This window comes from Trichechus manatus, unplaced genomic scaffold (genome assembly GCF_000243295.1).
Source record: "Trichechus manatus latirostris isolate Lorelei unplaced genomic scaffold, TriManLat1.0 scaffold00046, whole genome shotgun sequence".
In the NCBI taxonomy this organism is placed as follows: domain Eukaryota; kingdom Metazoa; phylum Chordata; class Mammalia; order Sirenia; family Trichechidae; genus Trichechus; species Trichechus manatus.
Window position 1 is genome coordinate 4,079,471 of NW_004443982.1, and position 22,726 is coordinate 4,102,196.

Genomic DNA, 22,726 nt, shown 5'->3' on the forward strand with positions numbered 1-22,726 from the left:
CCCTCACCCGGGTCTCTTTCCCTCACACAGCAGGGCCGGACGAGTGAGGGGCTGAGAGGCGGTAGAGGAAGGGTCCCCCAAACCCAAGATCTTGGAACCTCCCGACCTTGGTCATGCCTCCAAAACCAAAACCCTTCGCGGAAAGACCCCCAGCCTCAGGGATGGGGCGAGGGCGCGACCGCAGGCTCACCTCAGTCCTCAGCAAGCGGTGGCCGCTGGGACCCAGGCAGCGGCTCTGAGAAGAAGTGGAGGTTCTGCCCCCTCCCCGCTGGGAGGGGGCAGTGAGCATGCGCAGCTGCCACAGCCCTCAGGTACCTCCTGCGGGCAACCCCCGCGCGGCCCTGGGTTGAGTGCAGGCTCATGGCCTGGCTCGCCGGCACAGGTCTGAAGGAGGGCCTCTTCGGGGTGTGCTTGACTCCCATGGGTATCCCACTGTGTCCTGCTGCTTCTCTCCCTTACCCCCATTTGGGATGTGACTTAGTGTTTGTGTTTAAGGGTTGATTTTGACCTGGACAGCCAGACTTTGGGAAACATTTTGTGAGGGCCTCTTTGTGGCTGGGGGGGGGGCTGTGCCGCCTCAAGCAGGCTTTTTTGGTAGCTTCAGACAGGGTTCTGTACATACCTGGAGGGAAACTGTTGCAGGGGAGGGGTTATTCTATCAGAGCAAAAGGAACCCGATTCCATCTCAGGTGAAAACTTATCTAGCTAAGAGATTTCCCAACCTCCCTTGCAGCTGACAGTCATGTGACACAGTTCTGACCAATGAGATGTAAGCATTGTTGGGCGGGGCATCCAGAATGCTCCTTAATAGGGGGTTGACTCAGCGGGCTGTAGCCCTCTTGTACTTTTCTGTTTCCGTACTTCTTGAATGAATGGCTGAGGCTCTGGTGATCATCTTGGGAACATAAGATGGCCAAGAAGAAAGGGTCAAGAAACCTCAGCCCTGACTTCCTTGAGCTGCCAAAGCAATTCTCATTATGTGGGAGAAATAAAACCCCGAATTGTCCTCCGATTTCCCATCCCTGGTCAACACTAGGTACCCCTTCCCCCAGGAAGCTATCCATGACCACCACACCCAGGTATGTTAAACCTGGACACCCCTCCCTCAATCACTAGATTAGATCAGACAGATGGGGAATTGAGGCCTTTTAAGGAAACTTCCTGCTAGTTTTCCTGCCTTCTCAGCCCAGGGTGTGGCAGAGCAGCCCACACTGAGCTGGCCATTGGGCACATACTTCTAAGACAGGCACTCAGTTTCTCCCAGATTCCACCATTTAATCTCTAGCGGAGCCAGTCAAGCTGCTTGCTCTATTTTCAGTTAGTTTTTCTGGGGTAATGGATGGGCAGGGGGTTGACCTGATGTAGACCCACTCCCTTATTCCTTCATTACTGCTGGCCAGGGATTCTCCACTCACTCAAAGTTAAAAGGCTTTTTCCAGATTTTGTAATAGCTTGCACTTTATTACATATGCAACCCTGCCATACATGCCAGTATGATCCTCCCTCCCTCCAATGTCATCATCTTCATGATATCAGTCCCTTCTTGGGGGCACTGAGTTGCCCTCCTTTTCCTCTGAGGGGAGTAGATGGAGTCTTTCAAGCAGGCATGGGCAAAAGGAGATCCACAATTGATCAGTGCAGTCCTCTTAAAAGTATTTACACTTAAATAAGCACCCTTGGGGTGTTGTAAAGGGTATTCAGGAAGGGATTTGGTGAGAGGCTACCCCTCATCCAAGGTACAGATTGGAATAAACTAAGGCTGGTCTATCTTGGGCCTCAGAAGGTGGAGAAGAGAGAGTGCATTCTGGTATTTAGTGTGGTTGAGGCATGTCTTCCCCAAACTTGTTCTGATGGGCGAAATTCTTCACATCTAGGAGAGCCTGGGGAAGAGGCAACAACAGGGTAGGTAAGGGCTAGTGAGGTCTCCTCTGTCTCAGCCAGGAGGCTACCCCCACTCCAGCCCTCAAATACCCTGCACCCTGTACTATCCCACAGCCCCAACAGTACAAAAAAACAATCACACGAGACAGCTAAGCAGAGGGGTCTCCAGTCTACCCTTACCCAATCAGAGAAGGTACTGGGGCGGGGGGCTAGTGTGCACTCATTAAAGGGTCTGCCCAGGACCCACCTGGTGGTGGACATAGGCCTGACAGTGGTAACACCAGGTAGACAGGTCAACGAAGCTGAGAACTAGCGGGTGTCCTGAGTCTTCATGGTGTTGGATCATATGGGCATTGATGTAACGACCGCAGCAGACCTAAAGTTGAGGGGTGAGTGTTCAGTAGAGTGGGCAGCACCCACCTGAGATTTTCTTCCTGGGCCAACCTCCACCCCATCCCCTTCCTCTGCTCTGTCCGTACCTGATAGCAAGACAGACACACCCAATTCTCCTGGAGGGATCCACAGTCCCGACAGGGTTGGGTCACGTCCAGGCCTGTTGCAGGTATGGGGCAGACTGCCATCAAATGGGGACACCAGGGCAGTGGTGTCACAGCATAAAAGGTGGCCTGGGGTGGATGAAACTGAGTAAGACGGGGATCCAATCTCCCCACTACAAATTCCTACACTACATGCTCCTACTTGGAGAGACAAGTAGGCAAGAGAAGGAAGCCTCGTTTCAGCCTCTCCCTGAGCTCACCTTGTCAGTGTCCCCAAAGCCCATCAGCATGGAATCATCCAGGTCCCGACGACCGCCAGCTGCCTCTCCTAGTAGCTTCTCCTCTTCTGGGGTCTGAGAATCTGGGGCCTTCTGGATACACAGAAGAGAGGTATCTGAGAGGCCTGATTCTTGCCCCTTCTTCCCTTTACCTGAGTGTGGTGGGCCTTACCTGAGCCTTGTTGCTTAGTTCCAAGGTCCTGAGACTCTCAATCAGGTTACTGGGTGATATGTGAGGGGTGGTTTCCTGCACAGGTGAGGACGGGGTGGTCTGGTTGTCAGTGCGTGAAGCTAGCTTGGTGTCCCCCACAGGCCCCTCTGAGGTGGTCTGGTCCAGCACAGCCCCGCCGGTGGCTGCCTCCAAGGACTTGTCTTGAGTGAGCTCCATCACGGCTGTCTCCGACTTAGCCTGGCCTAGAGTGGACCCTTCCACGGGTGATGCTGAGGTAGCCTTCCTCGTGCCTGCTTCCAGAATGTTTTCTTCTGGCGTGGCCATCCCCTCGGCTGACCCAGGATTGGCTGGTTGAGGCTCCTTGGTGACCAGCTCAGAATTGGAGGTTTCCTCCTCCTTGTCCTCTACCTCTGGAACCGCAGGAAGATCCTTGAGTGTGGGTGCTATCCCCTTTTCTGCCTCTAATCCATGCCCCTCCTTGAGTCCCCTCCTTCTGAGTCCCCCACTGCCCCAAGTCTCCACACCCACTCACTTTTGATCCGCAAGCTACGCCAGTATCTGTGATGGATGTGGATAGTCTCAGAGATGGAGGCCAGGGCCCCTGATAGTGGGGGCCGCAGAGGGGCCAGCAGGGGTGGTGGGTCCCCAAGGAGGGTGCGAGTGCAGGCAGCCATGGACTCTGAGATGGATGTCAGGTTATAGCCACCCTGTGTTAAGGAAAAGGGGAGGGAAACTCCTCAGGGAGTTTGGGGGGTGGGGTAAGATGTCCTGTATGTGCCAACAATCCTAGGTAGAGACCATCACTGTCAAGTTTTGAAAGAGATGAGAAAATGATGCCCAAAAGAGATTTTGGGAAATTGCCCCAAGACGCAACCAGCCAGCAGAAAGGACAGGACTCCAAATCTTCCAAACTACCTTCCCACAGTGGAAAGGGGGACAGGAGAGTTACCTCTAAGATTAGGATAATGCGGCCGTTGGCAAGGCCCATCAGCAGGTGGGTGAGGTGGGCATAGCCTTCAGGTGACACCTGGCAACCCCCCAAGGGGTCTCCCTGTGCGGCGTCAAAGCCAGCTGAGACCAGCACCAGTTCTGGGTTAAACTGAGGCAGGGAGGGAAAAAATGAATGGGCATGAGGGTGGGGGCTTCAGTAGGCAGTCAGTGATGGAGACACAGATACATGGAGACCCAGAGACATTAGACAGAGACAGATGGAGACATGTGACCAGAGGCACGAAGACAAGGACAAATGAAGACATGGAGACAGAGAGATGGAGGCATGGCAACAGAGACCTGACAACAAGGAAGGGGAGGACACGAAGACACAAGAAATACAGACTCAGAGGCACAAGACTCCAAGAGAGCAGACACAGACACACAGAGACTCAGACACAGACAGAGACTTGGACACAGAGACTCGGACACAGACAGACGTGGACTACAGACTTCAAGAGACATGAGGGAGAGACATGAAGATATGAGAGATGGACAGACATAGGAGACAGTGTCATGAGATACAGAGACTCAGACATCCAGAGATGGTGACATGAGTCACGGGGAGACAGATATGTTCTCACACCCATGCACCCCAGGGGGAGACCACAAGATGCATACTCCCCTCCCTGGGTTACACATGGGACTCACATGCACAAGACACAGGGTTTTATACACACAGTGCCAAACGGGCACAAACACACTCTAATGACAGAAGATGACAATGCAAGTGCCACACTCAGAAAAGTTAGTCCCCTATGGCCACACATACCAACACACAATCAGCCAGTCCCACACAGACCACGACTACACATTCACACTAGTCATGCACATGCAGTTTCTCTCAGAGGGGGTGACAATCTACAGTCAGGCTTGCACAGACACAACCATTCACGTGTGTGTGTGCACATACACACAGACAGCCCCAGTGAGGCCATCACCACACACTCACAACAGCCATATGCACACTGCTGCACCTAGAGGAGGTGGTCACTTGCACACACAGTCACATACACAATTCCACACAGTCGTAAGAAGGTAGTCATGGCCACCTATGCACAGCCAGATACACATACAGAATTGCACCTACATACCTCATACAGTTTCACAGAAATGCCAGTCTCTGGCAGTCACATACATCTGCCCTCACAGTCACCCACCCACACATAATCAGTCACATAAAATGCCTCACACACGCAATTTACACAAAGAGAAGGTAGTCGCATACAGCTACTCATGCACAGTCTGACAAATATATACAGGCCATCACCCAGTCAGAAAAACACATACAGCTACAGTTACACAGAGATGGCTGCCACACACATACCCCACTGCAGAAAGTCACACACAGGCTGTCACAGGGACAGCCACATACAGTGATATACAATATCCCATGCATTGCACATAGAAAAGGTGGTGACGAATAGCCACCTGCACAGTCTCACACACATACTCAGGCCCCTTCCCTCCCTTGTGCATAGTTACAAAGAGATGGAAGTCACATACAGCCACCCTCACACATGGACAGGCACACAGAGTGACTCATGATGGTATACACAGACCACCCCTGCATGCTCAGAAGACACACACACACTCAAGAGAGTCTCACTCACAATGTCACAGAGAAGGCAGTCACGTAAAGCATCTGTGCATACTCAGACAAGTACACAAAGGCCATCACAGTCACATCTCCCCACACAACTAGCAGTCATGTACCATAGGTGTCGCATACTATCAGGCGCCCAGTAGTTAGACACACATGCTGAGAAGGCAGGAACATACTGCCCTGTCCCCCCACCCCCCGCCCCAGTCATGTCACCTACATCCTGAGCCATACCTCATAGGCAACGGGAAGCACCAGACGATGCCAGGCAGCCAGGTACTCGGGGTCACCCATGCGGGGCCCATTCCAGGCCACGTTGACAGTGAAGCCCATGCCGGGGGCCTGGCCAATCTGGCTGCTGGCACCCTCATTCCCCATGGGGAAGAAGGTGCCATGATCATAGCGGTGAAGGGACATGTAGAGCACACTGCCGGGATGGGGGGAAGGAGGCCATGGCTGGTTGGCGGCTGCCTTGCCGCTGTGGGCCCCCAGGATCCCGGAGGCATGGCCTGCCTACTTCCCTGGCCACCCCCCTACCCCAGCACCTCACCTGGGGTCATCCTCAAATATGTGCTGAGTTCCATTACCATGATGGACGTCCCAATCCACAATCAGGATCCTGGGGCAGGGGTGGGGCAGAGGACAGGCTACTCAGTAACCTAGGATACGTGCCCCCTGGGAGAAGGCTAGACCTCTGCGTCTGCAGGGGGATTTATTGCTGGTGGCAGGACCTGGGTCCCTTTTAGGAAAATTCTGGGTGTCAGGCTTCTGGTTCCTATCACAGTAAGTGTGAAAGCCAGATCCTGGGTCCTGAGGCTTTACTCTTGGCTTGAGTCAGTGCTGAGAGCTGGACCCTGAATTCTGCTCAGATAACTGCTATGGGCCAGAACTGCTGGGTGCTGGACCCTGGATCCTGTTTTATAAGTACCAGGATACCCCAACCTGGGTGTCCTATCTGAGTAAGCACTGAGAGGCTAGACCCTTGGTCCTCGCTAGGTAAAGTGCTAAATAAGTGGACCCTTGGTTGTTTCTGGGTAAGTTCTGGGGGTGACACCATGGGCCTGCTGGCTAAGCACTGGGCTGGGAGTGGAATCGCCAGGTCCTAATAAGGGCCAGGATTTGGGGGTCCCCAGAGAGCCCTCACCGCAGGGCATGCCCACTGATGGCCTGGGCATGGCGAGCAGCCACCGCCACAGAGTTGAAAAAGCAGAAACCGCACGCAGCATCCCACTCTGCATGATGTCCTGGGGGGCGCACCACGGCAGTACCATTCAGTACCTGGGAGAGGAGCAGGGAGCTAAGACTGACCATCATCCCTCACCGCTTTCGTTCCTCTTCTCCTTTTCCCTCTCTCCTGTCTCCTTCACCAGCTGCTAGGGGCCCCTTCCCTTGCCTCCCACCCTACCCTTGCAATCCCCATCTCCTCTGGGAATACTCTCTAGTCAGCAGGGGAACCCCCCCAACACCTCCGTTCCTCAGGCCCTAACTTTCCCAGAGCCCTCTTGGTCCATTCCCCCAAGACTTCCCCTCCCTAGCCTGTCGCCCACCCCACAAAGGATGCACCTCTCCAGCAAGCACAGCCTCCACTAGGCGGCATACAGCACCAGTGGCGAGCTGCGCACAGGTGAAGGTGCTGGGGCAGATGTAGATGGAGTCAAAGCTGGCGCCCTCACGGTGCAGCTCCCGGGTTTTCATGTTCTCCGTGGCTCGCAGACGAGCCATGTACTCAGCACTGCAGGTACAGAGAGGAGCACCGATGGACAGTGAGGTGGTTCCAGCCCCTCCTGGGTGTCACAGCAGCTCTGTGTGCTTAACACTGCTCCACGTTCTGGGAGGGAAAGCCCAAGCTCCAGCCCACAGGATCCTAGCCCCCTCAGGCATGGGGGGGTCTGACCTGTGGCAGGTGAGCAGCTCAGCATCTGTGGCAGGGCGTGCAGGCAGGGTGAGGCAGCGCTCAGCGAGGCCCAGCTCCTCCAGATGGTACATAATTCGCGAGATGCGCTGGGGCATCTCGGGGTGGTGGCTGGGAGTAGGGGGGAAGCCAGAGGCGGGGGCTCAATGCTTGAGGAGCAGGGGAGGGACCCCAACACCCACTTATCCCGGCCCTTAGACTACTACATACTTGTCCCATAAGTTGTAGTGACTCATCATACGCTGGTCATAGACCAGCCCCGTGCGAGCGCGCAGCACTGGCCAGGCCAGGATTTGGGGCACAGGGGGCTCCCACGGCCCCTCCTCCTTGTCGTTCTCCACGTAGTCCTCCTCGAGGGTCTCAGCTACAAGGGGGAGGTCACATTCACCCTACTCTCCCAACCTGGTTCCCCGCAATACTCTGGGGCTCGGTTTACCCAAATATAAGAAAGGGTGGGAGACCTGAAACCAGGGCCCAGAGAGAGAGGGCCTGACCCTCCGTTACCAAGGTGGCCCAGGAAAGCTGGGGGGGTGGTCTAGAAGAGGGTCTCTCCCACCACTCACATCATGCCCAACCCTCCACACCAGGCCCACTTCCCACTTCCTACCAGATTGCATAAGGACCTCCCAGAAGGGCTCGAGGGCTACCAAAGTGCAGGAGATCGAAGTTCGGGCACTGGAGGGCAGGGGAAGCGAAGAATGGATGCAATGGCCCCGGGTGGGCAGTGAGGGTCCCACTCACCCACTCCTCTACCTGGGCTCACCTCAAGCAGGGGGCGCCAGGGGACTCCAGCATGGGACAAGGGTCTCCCAGAAGGGTGTGGAGCGAGGCACTGACGCCCTCAGCCAGGGAGCGGCAGTTGTAGCCACCCTGGAAGGAGGGGTCAGGAGAGGACCAGACACTCTCAGGGAATAATAATAATAAGGTATATACTACATGTCAGGCAACAAGGAATTTAGAGGGTGATCTCAATTAATTCACTGGACAATGATCTAAGGTGACTGCTATTATCATTATGTCTGCTTTTCATAAGAAAAGCTGAGGCACAAAGAGGTTAAGTGAGTTATGCCAGGTTGTAGAGCTAGTAAGTGGAAATGCTGGGACCAAAACCCCTGCTGGACTCGAAAGTCTGGTTCTCAAGTGCTCCAGAATCCACAGGCTGAGACAAAGGTGGTGGTAATGGGGTGAGCTGTGGGCATGGCACGTCACTCACCTCCAGAGACAGGATCAGCTTGCCTCCTGCCAGACCCATGAGCAGGTGGGTCAGCTGGGCGAACCCTGCTGGAGTGGCAGCCATGTTGCCCTGGGGGGCAGGAAGGGTCAGCCTGGCTCCACGCAGCCCCTCTGCCCAACTGCTACCACATGGAGCCTGCCTTACCTTGGGGTCCCCTTGGAGGGCATCGTATCCAGCAGCCACCAGGACCAGCTGGGGCTGGAACTGAGGAGGGAATGGTCTACATGAGGCCTCTGCCCTCATGGCCCATCCCTCCATACTGCCCTGTCCCTAACAAACCCTAGGCCCCCAGGACCTCAAGGGCGACTGGCAGCAGGATATGCAGGAACGCAGCAATGTAGTCAGCATCTCGCATCCCCACCTGCAGACAGAGGCATGACAGGGTCAGTCAGCCACTATCACCTGCTCTGGACTGCCTGAAGGGCAGGGGTGGACATTACTGTGGAGGTAGAGAATGTGCCAACACTGACCTCGTTCCAAGGCACATTGATGTTGTATCCCTGGCTTTGGCTGAAGCCTGTGGCGGACCAGTTAGAGGCCTTAAGGTGGGGCCAGAACTGGCCGTGCACATAGTGGAGGATGGAGAAATAGAGGATGCTGGAGGCAGAGGAAGAAAGAGGTGAGGGGGTTGGAGAAGAGTCCATCTCCCCAGCCCACAGCTGCCATGGTTCACTCATCACCCGTTTCCCCATTCAGCCACTCATTCATTCTCCCATTAATTCTTTAATCCATACATCCATTCATTCTTCTGTTAATTCATTCTTCCTTTCAATTGCCAACTTATTCATTCTCCCACTCAGTAATTGTTCCATTCATTCATTCACTACATCACTCACTCATTCATTCAGTCTCCCACTGGAGCCCCTAACTCAGCAAACATCACTACCCACCTCAGTATCTGTTATGGATTGAACTGTGTCCCCCCAAAATGTGTATCAACTTGGCTAGGCCATGATTCCCAGTACTGTTTGGTTGTCCACCATTTTGTGATCTGATGTGGTTATCCTATGTGTTGTATATCCTAACCTCTATGATGTTATGGCACAGTGGTCCAGAGCTACAGCTGCTAACCAAAAGGTCAGCAGTTCGAATCCACCAGCTACTCCTTGGAAACCCTGAGGGGCAGTTCTACTCTGTCCTATAGGGTCGCTATGAGTTGGAATCCACTCAATGGCAACGGGTTTGGTTTTTGGTTTTGGTTTAATGAGGCGGGATTAGAGGCAGTTATGTTAATGCGGCAGGACTCAATCTACACGATTAGGTTGTATCTTGAGCCAATTTATTTAGAGATATAAGAGATAGGACAGCAGAGAGGAGACAGACCTCATGCCACCAAGAAAGAAGCTCTGGGAGTGGAGCGTGTCCTTTGGAACCGGGGTCCCTGCGCTGAGAAGCTCCTAGACTAGGGGAAGATTGATAACAAGGACCTTCCCCCAGAGCCAACAGAGAGAGAAGGCCTTCTTCCCCTGGAGCTGGCACCCTGAGTTTGGACTTCTAGCCTACTAGACTGTGAGAGAATAAATTTTTCTTTGTTAAAGCCAACCACTTGTGGTATTTCTGTTATAGCAGCACTAGATAACTAAGACAGTATCCATCTGGTTCCATGCTCAGCTCAGAGACCCTGAGAGCTTCTGGGTCTATCCCAGCCCCCAGGGACTCCTGACCTTGCAGGAGACTCTAGATCATGCCTGCCTGCCCACCTGCCCCTGTGACCAGGATGCTAACAGCAGTATAAACCTTATGCCACTGGAGACCCATAGGGGGCATGAGGCTCTTGGGGTTAGAAGGGGTGGAACTTGGGTCTCTATATGGAGGTGGAAGAGGGTGCGGGGCTGTCATGAGGTCAGTGAGGGGGCGATTCCTTCTCTCTAACACTTTACAGGCCCCCTTTACTACTTCTTCTATAGGTGAGAGATTGAGCACTAAGAGGGGTCAGAGGGATTGTGAAGGGGATTGACACACAAAACAGGTCCTGAAAAGTCAGGATTATACATGTTCTGATGGAAAGCTGGGCAAGGAGCTGTAGGAGGGCTTAACTCTGACTGGGGAAACAAAATGAATAATCTTTCATCCATCTACTCATCTATCCATCTATTCATCCACCACCTGCCTTGTTCCAGAAAGAATTTAGGCAGCATTTTTTTCTTCTTAGAGATATGCAAGAAATCTAGACAAACTTAAGAGACAAAATTTAATAAATGTTGATAACATAGTTTTAAAATGAAATGCAACTGATATAAATGGATTTTTGAAAATGAAAAACATAAGGAAAATATCTTGAAATTAGGAAATGAAACCCATGCTAAAACTGGTCTTGATGAGCAGGTTGGAGATGAAGTGATCATTGTTTTATTTTTTATACTGATAGATAAATATAGGTACTAAGTTTTTTTTTTTTAAAGTAAGTTAACCATCAGCAGAAGAGAAGTAGAGAAGAACACAGAAAATTATCATCAGGGAAATAAAAGAATAAAGAAAAGATCTGAAGAAAGCCAACCCCACATGAGTGTCACCAGAGTCAACAAACAGAATACCCAAGGAAACAGAACTAATACCCAAGGAAACTAAGTTTATAAAGCAAACAGAGGGGATTTTAAAATAAGTTCGACTGACTTCCAGTGAAAGGATGGTGGATTGATAGCACAACTTTACCTCCTCTTCCTTCCATAATCCCAGATAAATGACAGTAAAGGAAATTTAAACAAGTAACAACCCAGAAAGACAGAGAATGAAGGAAAAGATGTCAGACAATGAGTGACTTCAACACATCTCTGGAAGGTAGAAGCCTCAGGACTTTGAGGTACCAGGTGCACCAAAGAGTAGGATAACACATGGGGTATTAGACCCTCAACGCCCTCTCCCATGCTGAGCAGGTGGAGGCAGGGCACCCACCCTCCCTTACCCTCAAGAAGATGATCTGATTGGCTCATAAAATAAAGAACGTTACCCCTGAGTACTGTGCTCCTTTAAAAAAATCATCTATATGAGACCAAATGGTCAACAATTACTCTAAATCAAAGATGAGAAGGTAAGGGGGCAGGAAAAGAAGATTACTGGAAACGGAACAATCAGAATGGAATTAATGGGAACGTTGACACATTGTGAAAAACGTAACCAATGTCACTGAATGATTTGTATAGAAATTGTTAAATGGGAACCTAATTTGCTGTGTAAACTTTCACCGAAAACACAATAAAATATTATTTACAAAAAAACAAAAAACGAAGATGACCTGAGGTTTCTCCTCTGAGGAAATCAAGCACAGACTCTGGGTCAATGTACTCAAAATCAACACTGAATAGCCAATTCTGAATTACCAGGTCACCAAATTTGTTTAACTACTTAGTTTTAGTTTAAGGAGCCCTGGTGGTGCAATGGTTAAGTGCTCAGCTAGTAACCAAAAGGTCAGAGGTTTGAACCCACCAGGTGCTCCTTGGGAGAAAAGACCTGATGATCTGCTCCCATAAAGATTATAGCCTAGAAACCCCTACTCTGTCTACTCTGTCCTATAAGGTTGATATGAGTCAGAATCGACTTGACAGCACACAACAGCAACAACTGCAGTTTACGTGCTTTCACTGTCTTTTTAACAGCATTTTAAGGACTGTCCAGTCTGTCTCCACCCCAAGACCTTGCTGCTGGAGTTACAAGACTGAGAGAGGGGAAACTAGGAGATTAAAGGGCACGGAGAGAATTTTTACTTATATATTCTTATTCTTAAGGAGGAATGTATTGAATATATTGCAATTCTCCACACCCATGCATATAATCAATAATGTAGCCACAAAACAACAAATCTATAACCTCCAGTGCATTTACCCTCTGCTGCATTTATCAGAACAAAAAGAACAATTAATGTTATTTAAAAAAATTCTTGTTAATTTTCTTATGTGTGATATTGTGGCCATGCTGTTTTTGTTTTTAAAGCATCTTTACATTTTAGAGATACATTCTTAAATATTTACAGATGAAACTATATGGTGTCTGGGATTATCTTCAAAATAATACAGAAGCAAGGCAGTGGGTGCTGATACAGATGAAAGAAGATTGGCCAATGAGTTCATAAACGTTGATGCATTCAAATCAAGAAGCCAGAAATGAAAATAAAGAACATAGGAGGAATAATAAACATAAAAACAGAAAAAAGAATGACATATAAAAAAACAAACAATAAAACAGCAGAAATGACTTCAAAAGCCAAAAGCTAGATTTTTAAAAGATAAGTAAAATAGACAAATCTTTGGCAAGGCTGAGGAAAAAAAGAGAGATGGCAGCCCAAAGAAGAGATCTCCTTGTTTCTGGCATTTGGCAGGACCCCATGTAGTGCCTGGGTCTTTGCCCACATTCCCTAAAGTGAGACCCATCAGTGGAAATTCCCTGCCCCTACTCTGGGGAAATGCATTTCAGGAAAACATTGCTACAGGTACCACGGAAGAGTAGCCCCATGACAGCTACCTACAATAGTCAACACAGTACTTTGTTCTTAAGTATAAATAGCCAGATAAGGATCATTAGACATTTGAGGAAAACCATCATCATGAAAGAGAAGGACCAAGATAAACAAACAAAACAATTTGAGCATCCCCCAAATAAACAGACATATTTCAGGAAACAAAAGAGAAAACACTTCTAATTAGTACTCTAAAAAACAAAATCAGGAATGAGATGGTATGGAAACAGAGAGGAAGAAAGTACTCTTGGAGATTAAAAGAATGTCTAAATATAAAATTCAACAGAAGGTCTTGAAGATAAATTGGAGGAAATCTCCCAGGACGCAGGGCAAAAGGAAAAAGAGACAGAAAACAGAAGACAAAAAAGAAGACACATAAAAAAAGAGAGACACAGAGGATCAACTCAGAAGGTCTATTATCTGGCTAACAGGAGTCCTAGAAGAACAGAGAAAACACAGTAGAAACACAGTAGAAGAAATTATCAAAGAAAGGTGTGAGTCTAAAAAACAACCAACCTAGATCAGGTAAGGGGCCGTGAGAGCTCAGGATTTATGGGGAAAAAAGTGGATTCTATGTAGCTGGTTTGACAGAAAGCTAGATAAAACAACAACTACTTAGTAATGTCCTGTACTGACAAGTATTCAATCACTTTCTGGAGGAAGGCTAAATTAGTACCACCTTTCTGGAGGGAAGTCTGGCAGTATATATCAGAATTTAAAGCATGCTGACCCTCTGACCCAGAAATCCACTATTAGAAATTCATGCTTCAGATATACTCAGAAAAGTGTAAACTTATATATTTACAAGAATGTTCACTGGAGACTTGTCTAATAATAAAAACTGGAAGCATCTTAAACATCCAAGAGTTAAACAGAAGTACAGCCATACAACAGAATACTATAAAGCTCTTACAAACAGGTGGTTTTAAATGAAAAAAAGCAAGTTGCTGAAGAGCATGTAGAGGATTATCTCATCAGGCACTGATAATAATAATGATAATAATAAATATTCATGTATCTATAGGAAAAAATCTGTAAGAATATAAGCCACACTTTCAACAGTTGTTTATGAGGTGATGGGAATTATAGGAGACTCATACTTCTCTAGACATTTCTGTATTAATTTTTTTCAACACATACTTTACAATATTGTTATAATCTGAAAAAATAAAGTTGTAATTTGAGGTTCACTCCATTCTCAGCAAACAAGATCCCCAAATATTTGTGGGCTCAAATCCTGTCTCTGCTACTTTCTCTATGTGTAACCTCTTAACTTATAAGCCTCAATTTCCTTATTTGTAAAATAGGGAGTGAAACAGTTCCTGCCTCATAGAGTGGTATGAAGAAAGACAGCAGACACATACAGTGCTAGCACAGATCCTGTGAATGCCTTGCCTTTCCTTCCTCCTAGGCTCCTTCTGGCTGGGCCTATAAAGGATGGTGGCTGGAAGTCTAGTATTTGCAGTTGGACTTGGGGCATACCTGGGGTCCTGGTCAAAGATGAACTGTCTTCCTTGACCATGGTGCACATCCCAATCCACAATAAGGACCCTGTGTGCCAGGAGAGAGGGGACAGTGTGTAAGGGGATCAAGGTGAATCCAGGGGAAGAGCCCAGACCAGCATACCCCACCCCAGGGCATCACCGTCACATCTGCCCTGCTGCTGCTGACCTCTGAATATCATGCCTCTGCTGAGCATAGCGGGCAGCCACGGCCACATGGTTGAACATGCAATACCCATCCATAAGACTGTGCCGGGCATGGTGTCCAGGAGGCCTGGGGAGGACAGGGAAGGCCACAAATGGGTCAGGGGGTCCTCTTCTACTGAGATAGACTCTACCTTGCTCCCTAATCCTGGACTACCAACTCCTCCAATGCCAATGCCTGCGAATCTGCCAGGAACTGAGTTACTGGGGCCCTTGAACCCTCACCACCCCCAATTTACTGTTCTCTCTCCAGGGGAGATTTGCCAGTGTTCATTCAAATGATAACTGCACACATCCTCATACCCAGCCATTCTGCTGCTGGGGATTTAGTCCACAATCCGTACAACAAAAAGAGTGAAATAACATGTTTATAAATGTCCAATGATACTTGCTGCAGCATTTTTTTTTAAAACAGCAAATGATGGAAAAAACCAAAATGTCCATTAGCAGGGGACTGGTTAAATTTTTGTACAATTGTACAATGGAGTTCTACATGGCTCTAAGCTAAGCTTAGAATCAATGAGATATAATAATTATTCCTTGACTAAGCACAGACTGTTTCTGGGAGGACACATGAGTCACTGGTTATAGTGATTACCTCCCAGGAGAGGAATTGGGAGTGGGAGGGAGACTTTTTCTTGTATGCCCTTTTCTATCTTTTGATTTTTGAACCATGTGAATATATTACCCATACCAGTAAATTTAAATTTAAGAGAATGAATTTTAAAAAAGGTAAAAAGCTAAATATTAGAGGATCCTACCTGATGATGGCCATGCCATTCTGTACTTCGGCCCCCAGAACCGCATCCACCAGCCTGAGGACAGAGCCTGAGGCCAGGCAGGCACATGTGTATGAGTTCTGCAGCGACAGTGGGGAACAGAGAGGGACTGAGGGAGAAAGCAGGCCTGTCCACTCAGCTGCTCCCATGGGGAACAGGGGGGAATGGGGTCCAGGGTGGGGTGGACATGGGGATGGGGACTCCAGGAGTGCTGTCCCCCTCCCCCCCCCAGCACTCATCCATACTGGATGCAGGTAGACTGAGTCATAATTGTTTGCCAGGATGTGGAGTTCCACCTCATTCATGTACTGGGTCGTCTCCATCAGATCAATGTATTCTAGGCTGAGGAACAGATAGGGGATGGCATTCAGGGGTCTGCCTCCCTCCTTGGTCCTCAGCGGGGGCCCTGTCCCCTCCCCATCTGAGTCCTTCACACACCAGACCCCGGGTCAAATCAGGCCCCTCAACTGTCAACCTGGGGAAACAGCTGAGATGTAGGATACATTCCCTCCTTCCCTAGCCCACCGCATTTCCTGTAGTATCATTTGCCCCCTGGCTGTAGCCACACCAAACATTATCTCCAGGCCTTTGGCCATACTGTTCTACCTGCCTATACCTCCCTTCCCTCTCAGCCCTCCTCTTCATCTAACTCACTCTTTTTCTCCTCTTAAAGCTCAACTCAGATACCCTCCCTCTGCCAAGCTAGTTTTCCTTGAATCACATGGCACCAGGCCTCTTATTTTGGGCTCCTGCAGCCCTCTGGGGGCACAGCCCTGATCACTCTGTCCACATATCCACCATCTTTTTACAACCAGGTTACAATAACAACGGCTCATCATGAGCTGATGATATGTCAGGTACTGTTCTAAGCCCCTGACAGATACTGAAGCCTCTTGAGAAAGGCCTGTTTATTAGCCCCCATGTTACAGGTGATGACACTGAGATCCAGAGAGGCTCAATCACTTGCCCAAGGCCACAGAGCCCATGATATTCCTTTCCAAAGCAATGAGCCACCCTAGTCAGCCCGGGGAAGCTTCCTCCCCATCCCTACAAGGCTCCCAGACCTTCACCTGTGAACCATCATCAGCTCCTCCTTTTTGGCAGATCGAGCCTGGGGAGACATGAGGAATAAAGGGCTAAGACACAAGCCAGGCCTAGGTCCCACCAGTCCCCAGCCCTCAGCCCAGGGTGTCTGCTGGGGGACTCACCTGGAAGGAGATACAGCGATCCAGGAGGCCCTCCTGGGTCAGCTGCTGCTTGATGGCATGGAGCCGCTCGGGGCCTTCAGGGAAGCTGGGGGAGAGAGAGAGATGCAACCATATATATGTATGTATATGCGTTTCTGTATATATATGTATATGTATATATGTATCTACACATAAGTATATATACGTATGTACATATACATACATACGTACATATATATACATATATATATATGCATATACAGAACTCCCCATAGGGTTTCCAAGGCTGTAATCTTTATGGAAGCAGACTGCCACATCTTTCTCCTGCGGAGCAGCTGGTGGGTTTGAACTGTCGACCTTTCAGTTAGCAGCCAAGTGCTTAACCACAGTGCCACCAGGGCTCTATCTCTCTCTCTCTACATTATCTATCTATCTATAGACACTGGTGAGCACCACATCTGCTCCTGCCACATCTCCCCAATCCAGCCTTCCACAGCTGCTCAAGCCAAACACTTTGCAATCTCCACTGACTCTTGTTGGTTCCAATCTCAAAATGTATCCAGAGTCTGACCCTTTCCTCATCACCTCCACTGCTACTACCATAATCTCTCGCCTGAGCTAGTGCAGTAATCTTACTGGTCACCCACCCTCTGCCCTTGCTCCCCCAGCGGTCCTTTCCCCACACAGCAACCAGAGACATCAATTAAAACCCAAATCCTTTATTCAAAACCCTCCTGTGGCTCCCACCATGGTCCAGAAGGCCCTACACAATCTGTCCCCTATTTCTTCTCTGACCCCATCCCCTACCACCCTCCCCTTTAATCACTTTGCTTCACCTACACTAGTCTCCTCACTGTTCCTCAATCAAACCAAGTATTCACCTGCCTCAGAGACTTTAGTTGTTCCTCCTGCCTAGAACATTCTTCTCCCGGATGTCTGAGTGGCTCACTCCCTCACTTCCTTAAGAATCCCCTCCACTGTACTTTTTACTACCCTCCTTCCCACTTTGTTCTTCACCACAGCACTTCCCTTTCTAACATACTACACACTTTTTTTTTTTTTTGGTTTACTGTCTGTCTTCTCTTTCTAAAATGCAATCCCCATTAAGGCAGGGTTGTTTGTTTACTGCTGTATCTACTGCGCCTCAGTATACGCTAAATATTTATTCAATAAATAAAAGGCATACAGTTTTTGACACCATCAATCTTATATTCAGATGGGGGGCGGGGATAAGATACTCAACTGGTAAACATACAAATATAATCATTTAAAAACAATGACATGAACTCTGAGTATCTAAGACCAAGTATGAGGGTAGGGTAGTGGTCAGGAAAAGCCCTCTCTGAGAAAGTCTTGCTGAGATGTGAGTGGTGAATAAGCACTAGCTGGGAGAGGAGGAGGCAGAAAGGAATCTCTGGAGAAGGTATCAGCCAGAGTAAAGACCTGAGGTGGGAGGGTGCCTGGCATGTTTGAGGAACAGCAAGGGGACCAGTGTAGGTGAAGTGAAGTGAATGAGGGACAGGGTGGTGGCTGATGAGGTTACAAAGATGATGTGGGGCCAGTCACGTGGAACCTTAGAGGCCAGGATGAAGAATTTGGACTTTACCTTGAGGCCAACGGTCCACCTTTGAAGAATTTTTAACAAGAGAATGGCATCTGATATACATTTTTTTAAAGCTGCTGTGTAGAAAACAGATTGTAGGGGTGAGGACAGAAGCAGTGGGACCAGTGAGGAGGCCTCTGCAACAGTCTAGGTGTATGAAGGCTGTGGTGGCAGTAGAGGTGGTGAGCAGAGGTCTGATACTGAATATGTATATTTTGAACATAGAGCCAATAAGGATTTACTGATGGATTACAACAAGTGTGAAAGTAGAGTCAATGGGAGGTATAATCACAAATGTCCTTGCCTCAAAGAAGCCTTCCAGGAATGCTGGATGCTAGCTTACGGTCCTCTGTTAAACACTCTTCAATCCCCTAGTCTTAAGTATTCCTTCATTAAACAATTCATACTGCTGTTGGTTGTTTAATGATCAGCTCTCCTATTCTCCTGTCAGCTCCTTGAGAGGTGACCCTGTCTATCTTGTCTACATTTGTTATCACCAACTCCTGGCACACTACTACCAGTTACCAGTTGCCACTGAGTCATTTCTAACTCATGGCAACTCCACGTGTGTTGGAGTAGAACTATGCTTCATAGGGTTTTCAAAGGCTGATTTTTCGAAGTAGATCACCAGCCTTTTTTTCCAAGGCACCTCTGGGTAGACTCAAACCTCCAACCTGTAGTTAGCAGCTAAGCTTAACTGTTTACACCACCCAGGGACTCCTCTGGCACACAGTAGGTGCTAAAAAGAGCCCTTTCAATTCTAAGCCCCACCTCCCTAAATCATCTGCTTCCAGTTTCCAGGCTGCCCTAAGAGAGGATCCCTTCTTGCTCATGTGTTTTTGGGGACCACTCAGAGGACCCAGCCTCACCTGTCATCCCAGAGGCAGTGGAATTCATTTAGCTGCTCATCAAATACCAAGCCTGTGCCAGACAGTACCTTGGGCTCAAGGTTCAGATCCTGCAGGGAAAAAATGGGAGACACAGATCCAATCAGAGCCTGAGTCAGAGGGAATATCCTGTACTGTCCAGGATGGGGTACCTCAGAGTCTTAGGTTATCATAGAAGGCTAAATTCAGGCCAGGCCCCTTACCAGCTCTTGAAGCCCCATGATTAGGTCTTGCTCTGCTGCTTGGCTGAGCTTCTTCATTCTGCCTTTCTTCTTTACCTCTGCTAGACTGGGGCTGGAGCAGGGTACGGCACCCTTCTTAACACCTCGCTTCTGTTGAGCACAAAGAAAGGTCAGAGTCCAGGGGGCGGCCCACTGCTCTCCCTCCCCCAGTCAGGTCTGGGGCCTCACCGAGGTGAGGATGACGCTGGAGTTGTGGGGTGGTGAGTGGGGGGTGTGTCTACTCCTTCCCTGTCCGGTTGTGGTGGAATCTTGGCCGGTGGAGGTCATGGTCGGGGAGACTGAACCCCTGACGCGGTCCTGGGGGAGTAGAGGTGACTGTCTGTAAGGGGCAGGAATGCCCAGAGGACCCCATATCCCTTCCCCATCCCAGGCCCTGCCCTCCATACTGTTCTCCATCCCTTATGCTAGCCTCTTCCCCATAGCCTTCTAAACTCCGCCTCTCCCAAGACACTCTCCCTCCACTGGGGTGTTCCTTTCGCCTTTCCACTAGATTCTGCCCCTTTTACATTATTCTCTTTTCCTCTTTCAAATCCTTGCCCTTTCACTGAGACAGTAATCCCCGACTCAGTCCTTTCTAGGGCCTGCCCTTTCCAGCCAATCCCCACCCTTCCAGTCTACCTTGCCCTATTCCCTGACCCTTTCATTCTTCTAAGCCTCACCCTGGTTGTGCAGCGCTGGTGGTGTAGTGGTTAGGAGCTCGGCTGCTAACCGAAAGGTCGGCAGTTCAAATCCACCAGCCGCTCCTTGGAAGCCCCATGGTTCAGTTCAACCCTGCCCTATAGGGTCACCGAGTCGGAATCGACTAGACGGCACCTAACTACAAGCCTCCCCTTCACAAACCTGCCTTTTCCTGCCTATCTCCAAGGAAAATCGCCCACCCTTTCACTCAGCCACACCCTGCCCCTGCGCAGATTCCACGCTTAACGATTCACCTAACTCCACGCCCTGTCGGGGTCGGAATCTTCCACTCCGCGAGATTGTGCCCCTAACGTTTCAATAAGTCCCGCCCCCTGAGGGGACTATTTTTGCTTCCTCCAGACGCCATACTCTGCCCAGACCCTACGCTAAACGTTGCACCAAGCCCCTTTAGCCAGTCCTGAGCCGTCTTCCGCTAGCCTCCGTCCCCTTCCCGCCCCCGCCATCGAAACGGACCAATCCTTTCGGTTCCACTCACTAGGCGCAGCCCCTTTCTCAAACCGCGCCCATTGATCTCGCTGACAACTTCCCCGGGAATTGTGGGGCCGCAGGTTCCCCGGCTCCTCCTTTCCATGACGGTTCTCTCAACTGCCCGCCGAGATCCCGCCCACACCAGCTCCCACAGCGTCCCCCAGGACCACGCCCATCATGCAGGTCACACCTTCCGCGAACACACAAACCCGGCGCCGGCTTGTCAGCAAACGATACTGTCGCCCTTGCGCCTGCGTGAGGTATGCACGTGTGGTTCAATATCAGACTCAAGCTCTCCCCTCCCCCAACTATCCCGCCTGCCGTCCTCCTTGCCGTGGCCACCATCCCTTTGCCCCTGCCCGGTCACCTTAGGAACCCCCCGTCCCGCGCCAACAGTGCTGCGTGATGATTCAAGGAAGGGAGGGAGTTAGGAAAGGGCACTTTGCCACTTCCCCGCCGCTTCCCGCGCGGCGCGCCGTGATGACGTAGCCTGGGCGGGCTGGCTGCTGGACCCGGAGTGAGGTTGAAACTGCACAAGGGCTGGTGGCGGCCAAAATGCGAATGATGATGGTAATAAATGCTGTGGGGATTTTATGAGTTAATATTCACTAAGGTGGCGCACACGAAGCACACACCAGATGTTAGCTGTGGGTGGTGGCGCGGGGGGGGAGTCTTGGTGAGGGCAAGTAATTGTAACGCTAAAACCAAAAAACCAAACCCGTTGCTGTCTAGTCGATTCCGACTCATTGCGACCCTATAGGACAATAGAACTGCCCCATACGGTTTCCAAGGAGCTCTGGTGGATTCAAACTGCCCACCTTTGGTTAGTAGCCGAGCTGTTAACCACTGCACCACCGGGGCTCCAGTTGTAATGCTAGCAAGTATTACATACCAGGCATTGTTAGCCACAACTCTGTGAGGTACTTCCCGTTTTTAATGCTGCTTTGCAGATAAGGAAACTGAGGTTACGCGACTTGGCCATGTGACCTTGGGCAAGTTACTGAACATCTCTATGCTTCGGTTTCCTCATATGGAAAATTGTGATAATGGTAGTGCCCGGGACTAGAATGGACTCAGAGTTTTTCAGGGTTGGCAGCTCTCCCTATCTGCCTCCCTCCACCGGGTAAACTCTGCTCCCAAGCTGTAATACAAAGTGTGTGTGCCTGGAGAGTAGGGGGAGTTGTCCCTGTGCCTCCTCTCCCTCCCACCCCTGTCTAAATATCAGCTCTGCAGGGGGCCGGTTTGTCCTCCTAATCTCCCTCTCATTCTCCACCATTTCCTACCGGGCTGCTGGCTGGGGCCGGAGAGATAAGCGGTCTGGGGTTCAGCATCGCTGACTAACAAACAGATTGACAGCCCCACCGCCCAGTAGCAGGGCCTTCTGACCCTCTTGAAGACCCCACTTCCAGCCTCTTCTTCCCTTCCACTCTTTTCCTGTCTGAACGTGTCTTTTGTACCAGTGGAAGAGGGTCACGGACTTAAGACCTTTAAACCTCCACATACACCAAAGAAAATATACATACAATGATAAACACTGGGAAGCATTCTGGGGTTGTGATGCTTGCTTGCAAAACAATAGCAGAGGGAGTCTGGAATGGGTCAAGGTCCAATTTTCTGTACAGTCAGGAGAGAGGTTCCTATAGAGCAGAGGTTGGCAAAATTTTTCTAGTAAGGGCCAGATTTTAGGCTTTTGTAGGCCACATAAGGTCTCTGTGGCGTATTTTTCTTTTTTCTTTTTTTTACAACCCTTTAAAAGTGTGAAAACAGGCTACAAGCTGGCATTGCCTGCCGTCTATAGTTTGCCAATGCCTGCTGTAGAGTGTCAGTCCTTGGTTTTCCCTACCTGGCTGGGATTCTTTTATAGGATGAGGGCAGGGGTTCCATGTGGCCTGAGGAGAGGTATTCCTTTTGTGTGAGGTGTGAGGACAGGGGTTCACTGACAGGGCCAGGTCACTTCTGGTGTTCCTCTTCTGGGTCAAGCAAACATTCCTGGACAGGGAGAGCACAGAGGTTCCTATAGTTTTAGTAGTGGTGTTCCTCTACTCAAGCAGGGGATTCCGTACAAAATAAGACAGACATTCCTAGAGAGCTCTAGACTAGGGGTTCCTGTATAAGTTCAGGATGGGGCTTCTTAGACT

General features: G+C 49.8%; 1 protein-coding gene across 1 annotated transcript; it reads right to left on the reverse strand.

Annotated features, from left to right (window-relative positions):
• Nucleotides 1-1,448: 1,448 nt before the first annotated feature.
• On the reverse strand, nt 1,449-20,507 carry HDAC6 (histone deacetylase 6). The gene is made up of 29 exons (XM_023731872.1): nt 20,354-20,507; nt 19,590-19,718; nt 19,383-19,511; nt 19,162-19,250; nt 16,711-16,795; nt 16,573-16,613; nt 15,748-15,844; nt 15,485-15,582; nt 14,689-14,793; nt 14,500-14,568; nt 9,038-9,164; nt 8,863-8,928; nt 8,712-8,771; nt 8,547-8,636; nt 8,097-8,203; nt 7,941-8,008; nt 7,544-7,697; nt 7,316-7,444; nt 6,985-7,153; nt 6,566-6,699; nt 5,972-6,040; nt 5,656-5,848; nt 3,778-3,927; nt 3,361-3,535; nt 2,829-3,238; nt 2,639-2,749; nt 2,361-2,507; nt 2,129-2,257; nt 1,449-1,880 (listed from the first exon to the last, which is right to left on the reverse strand). Exons 2-29 carry the CDS (start codon nt 19,686-19,688, stop codon nt 1,812-1,814), a joined length of 3,369 nt encoding a protein of 1,122 aa, XP_023587640.1. The 5' UTR covers nt 19,689-19,718; nt 20,354-20,507; the 3' UTR covers nt 1,449-1,811.
• Nucleotides 20,508-22,726: the final 2,219 nt, after the last annotated feature.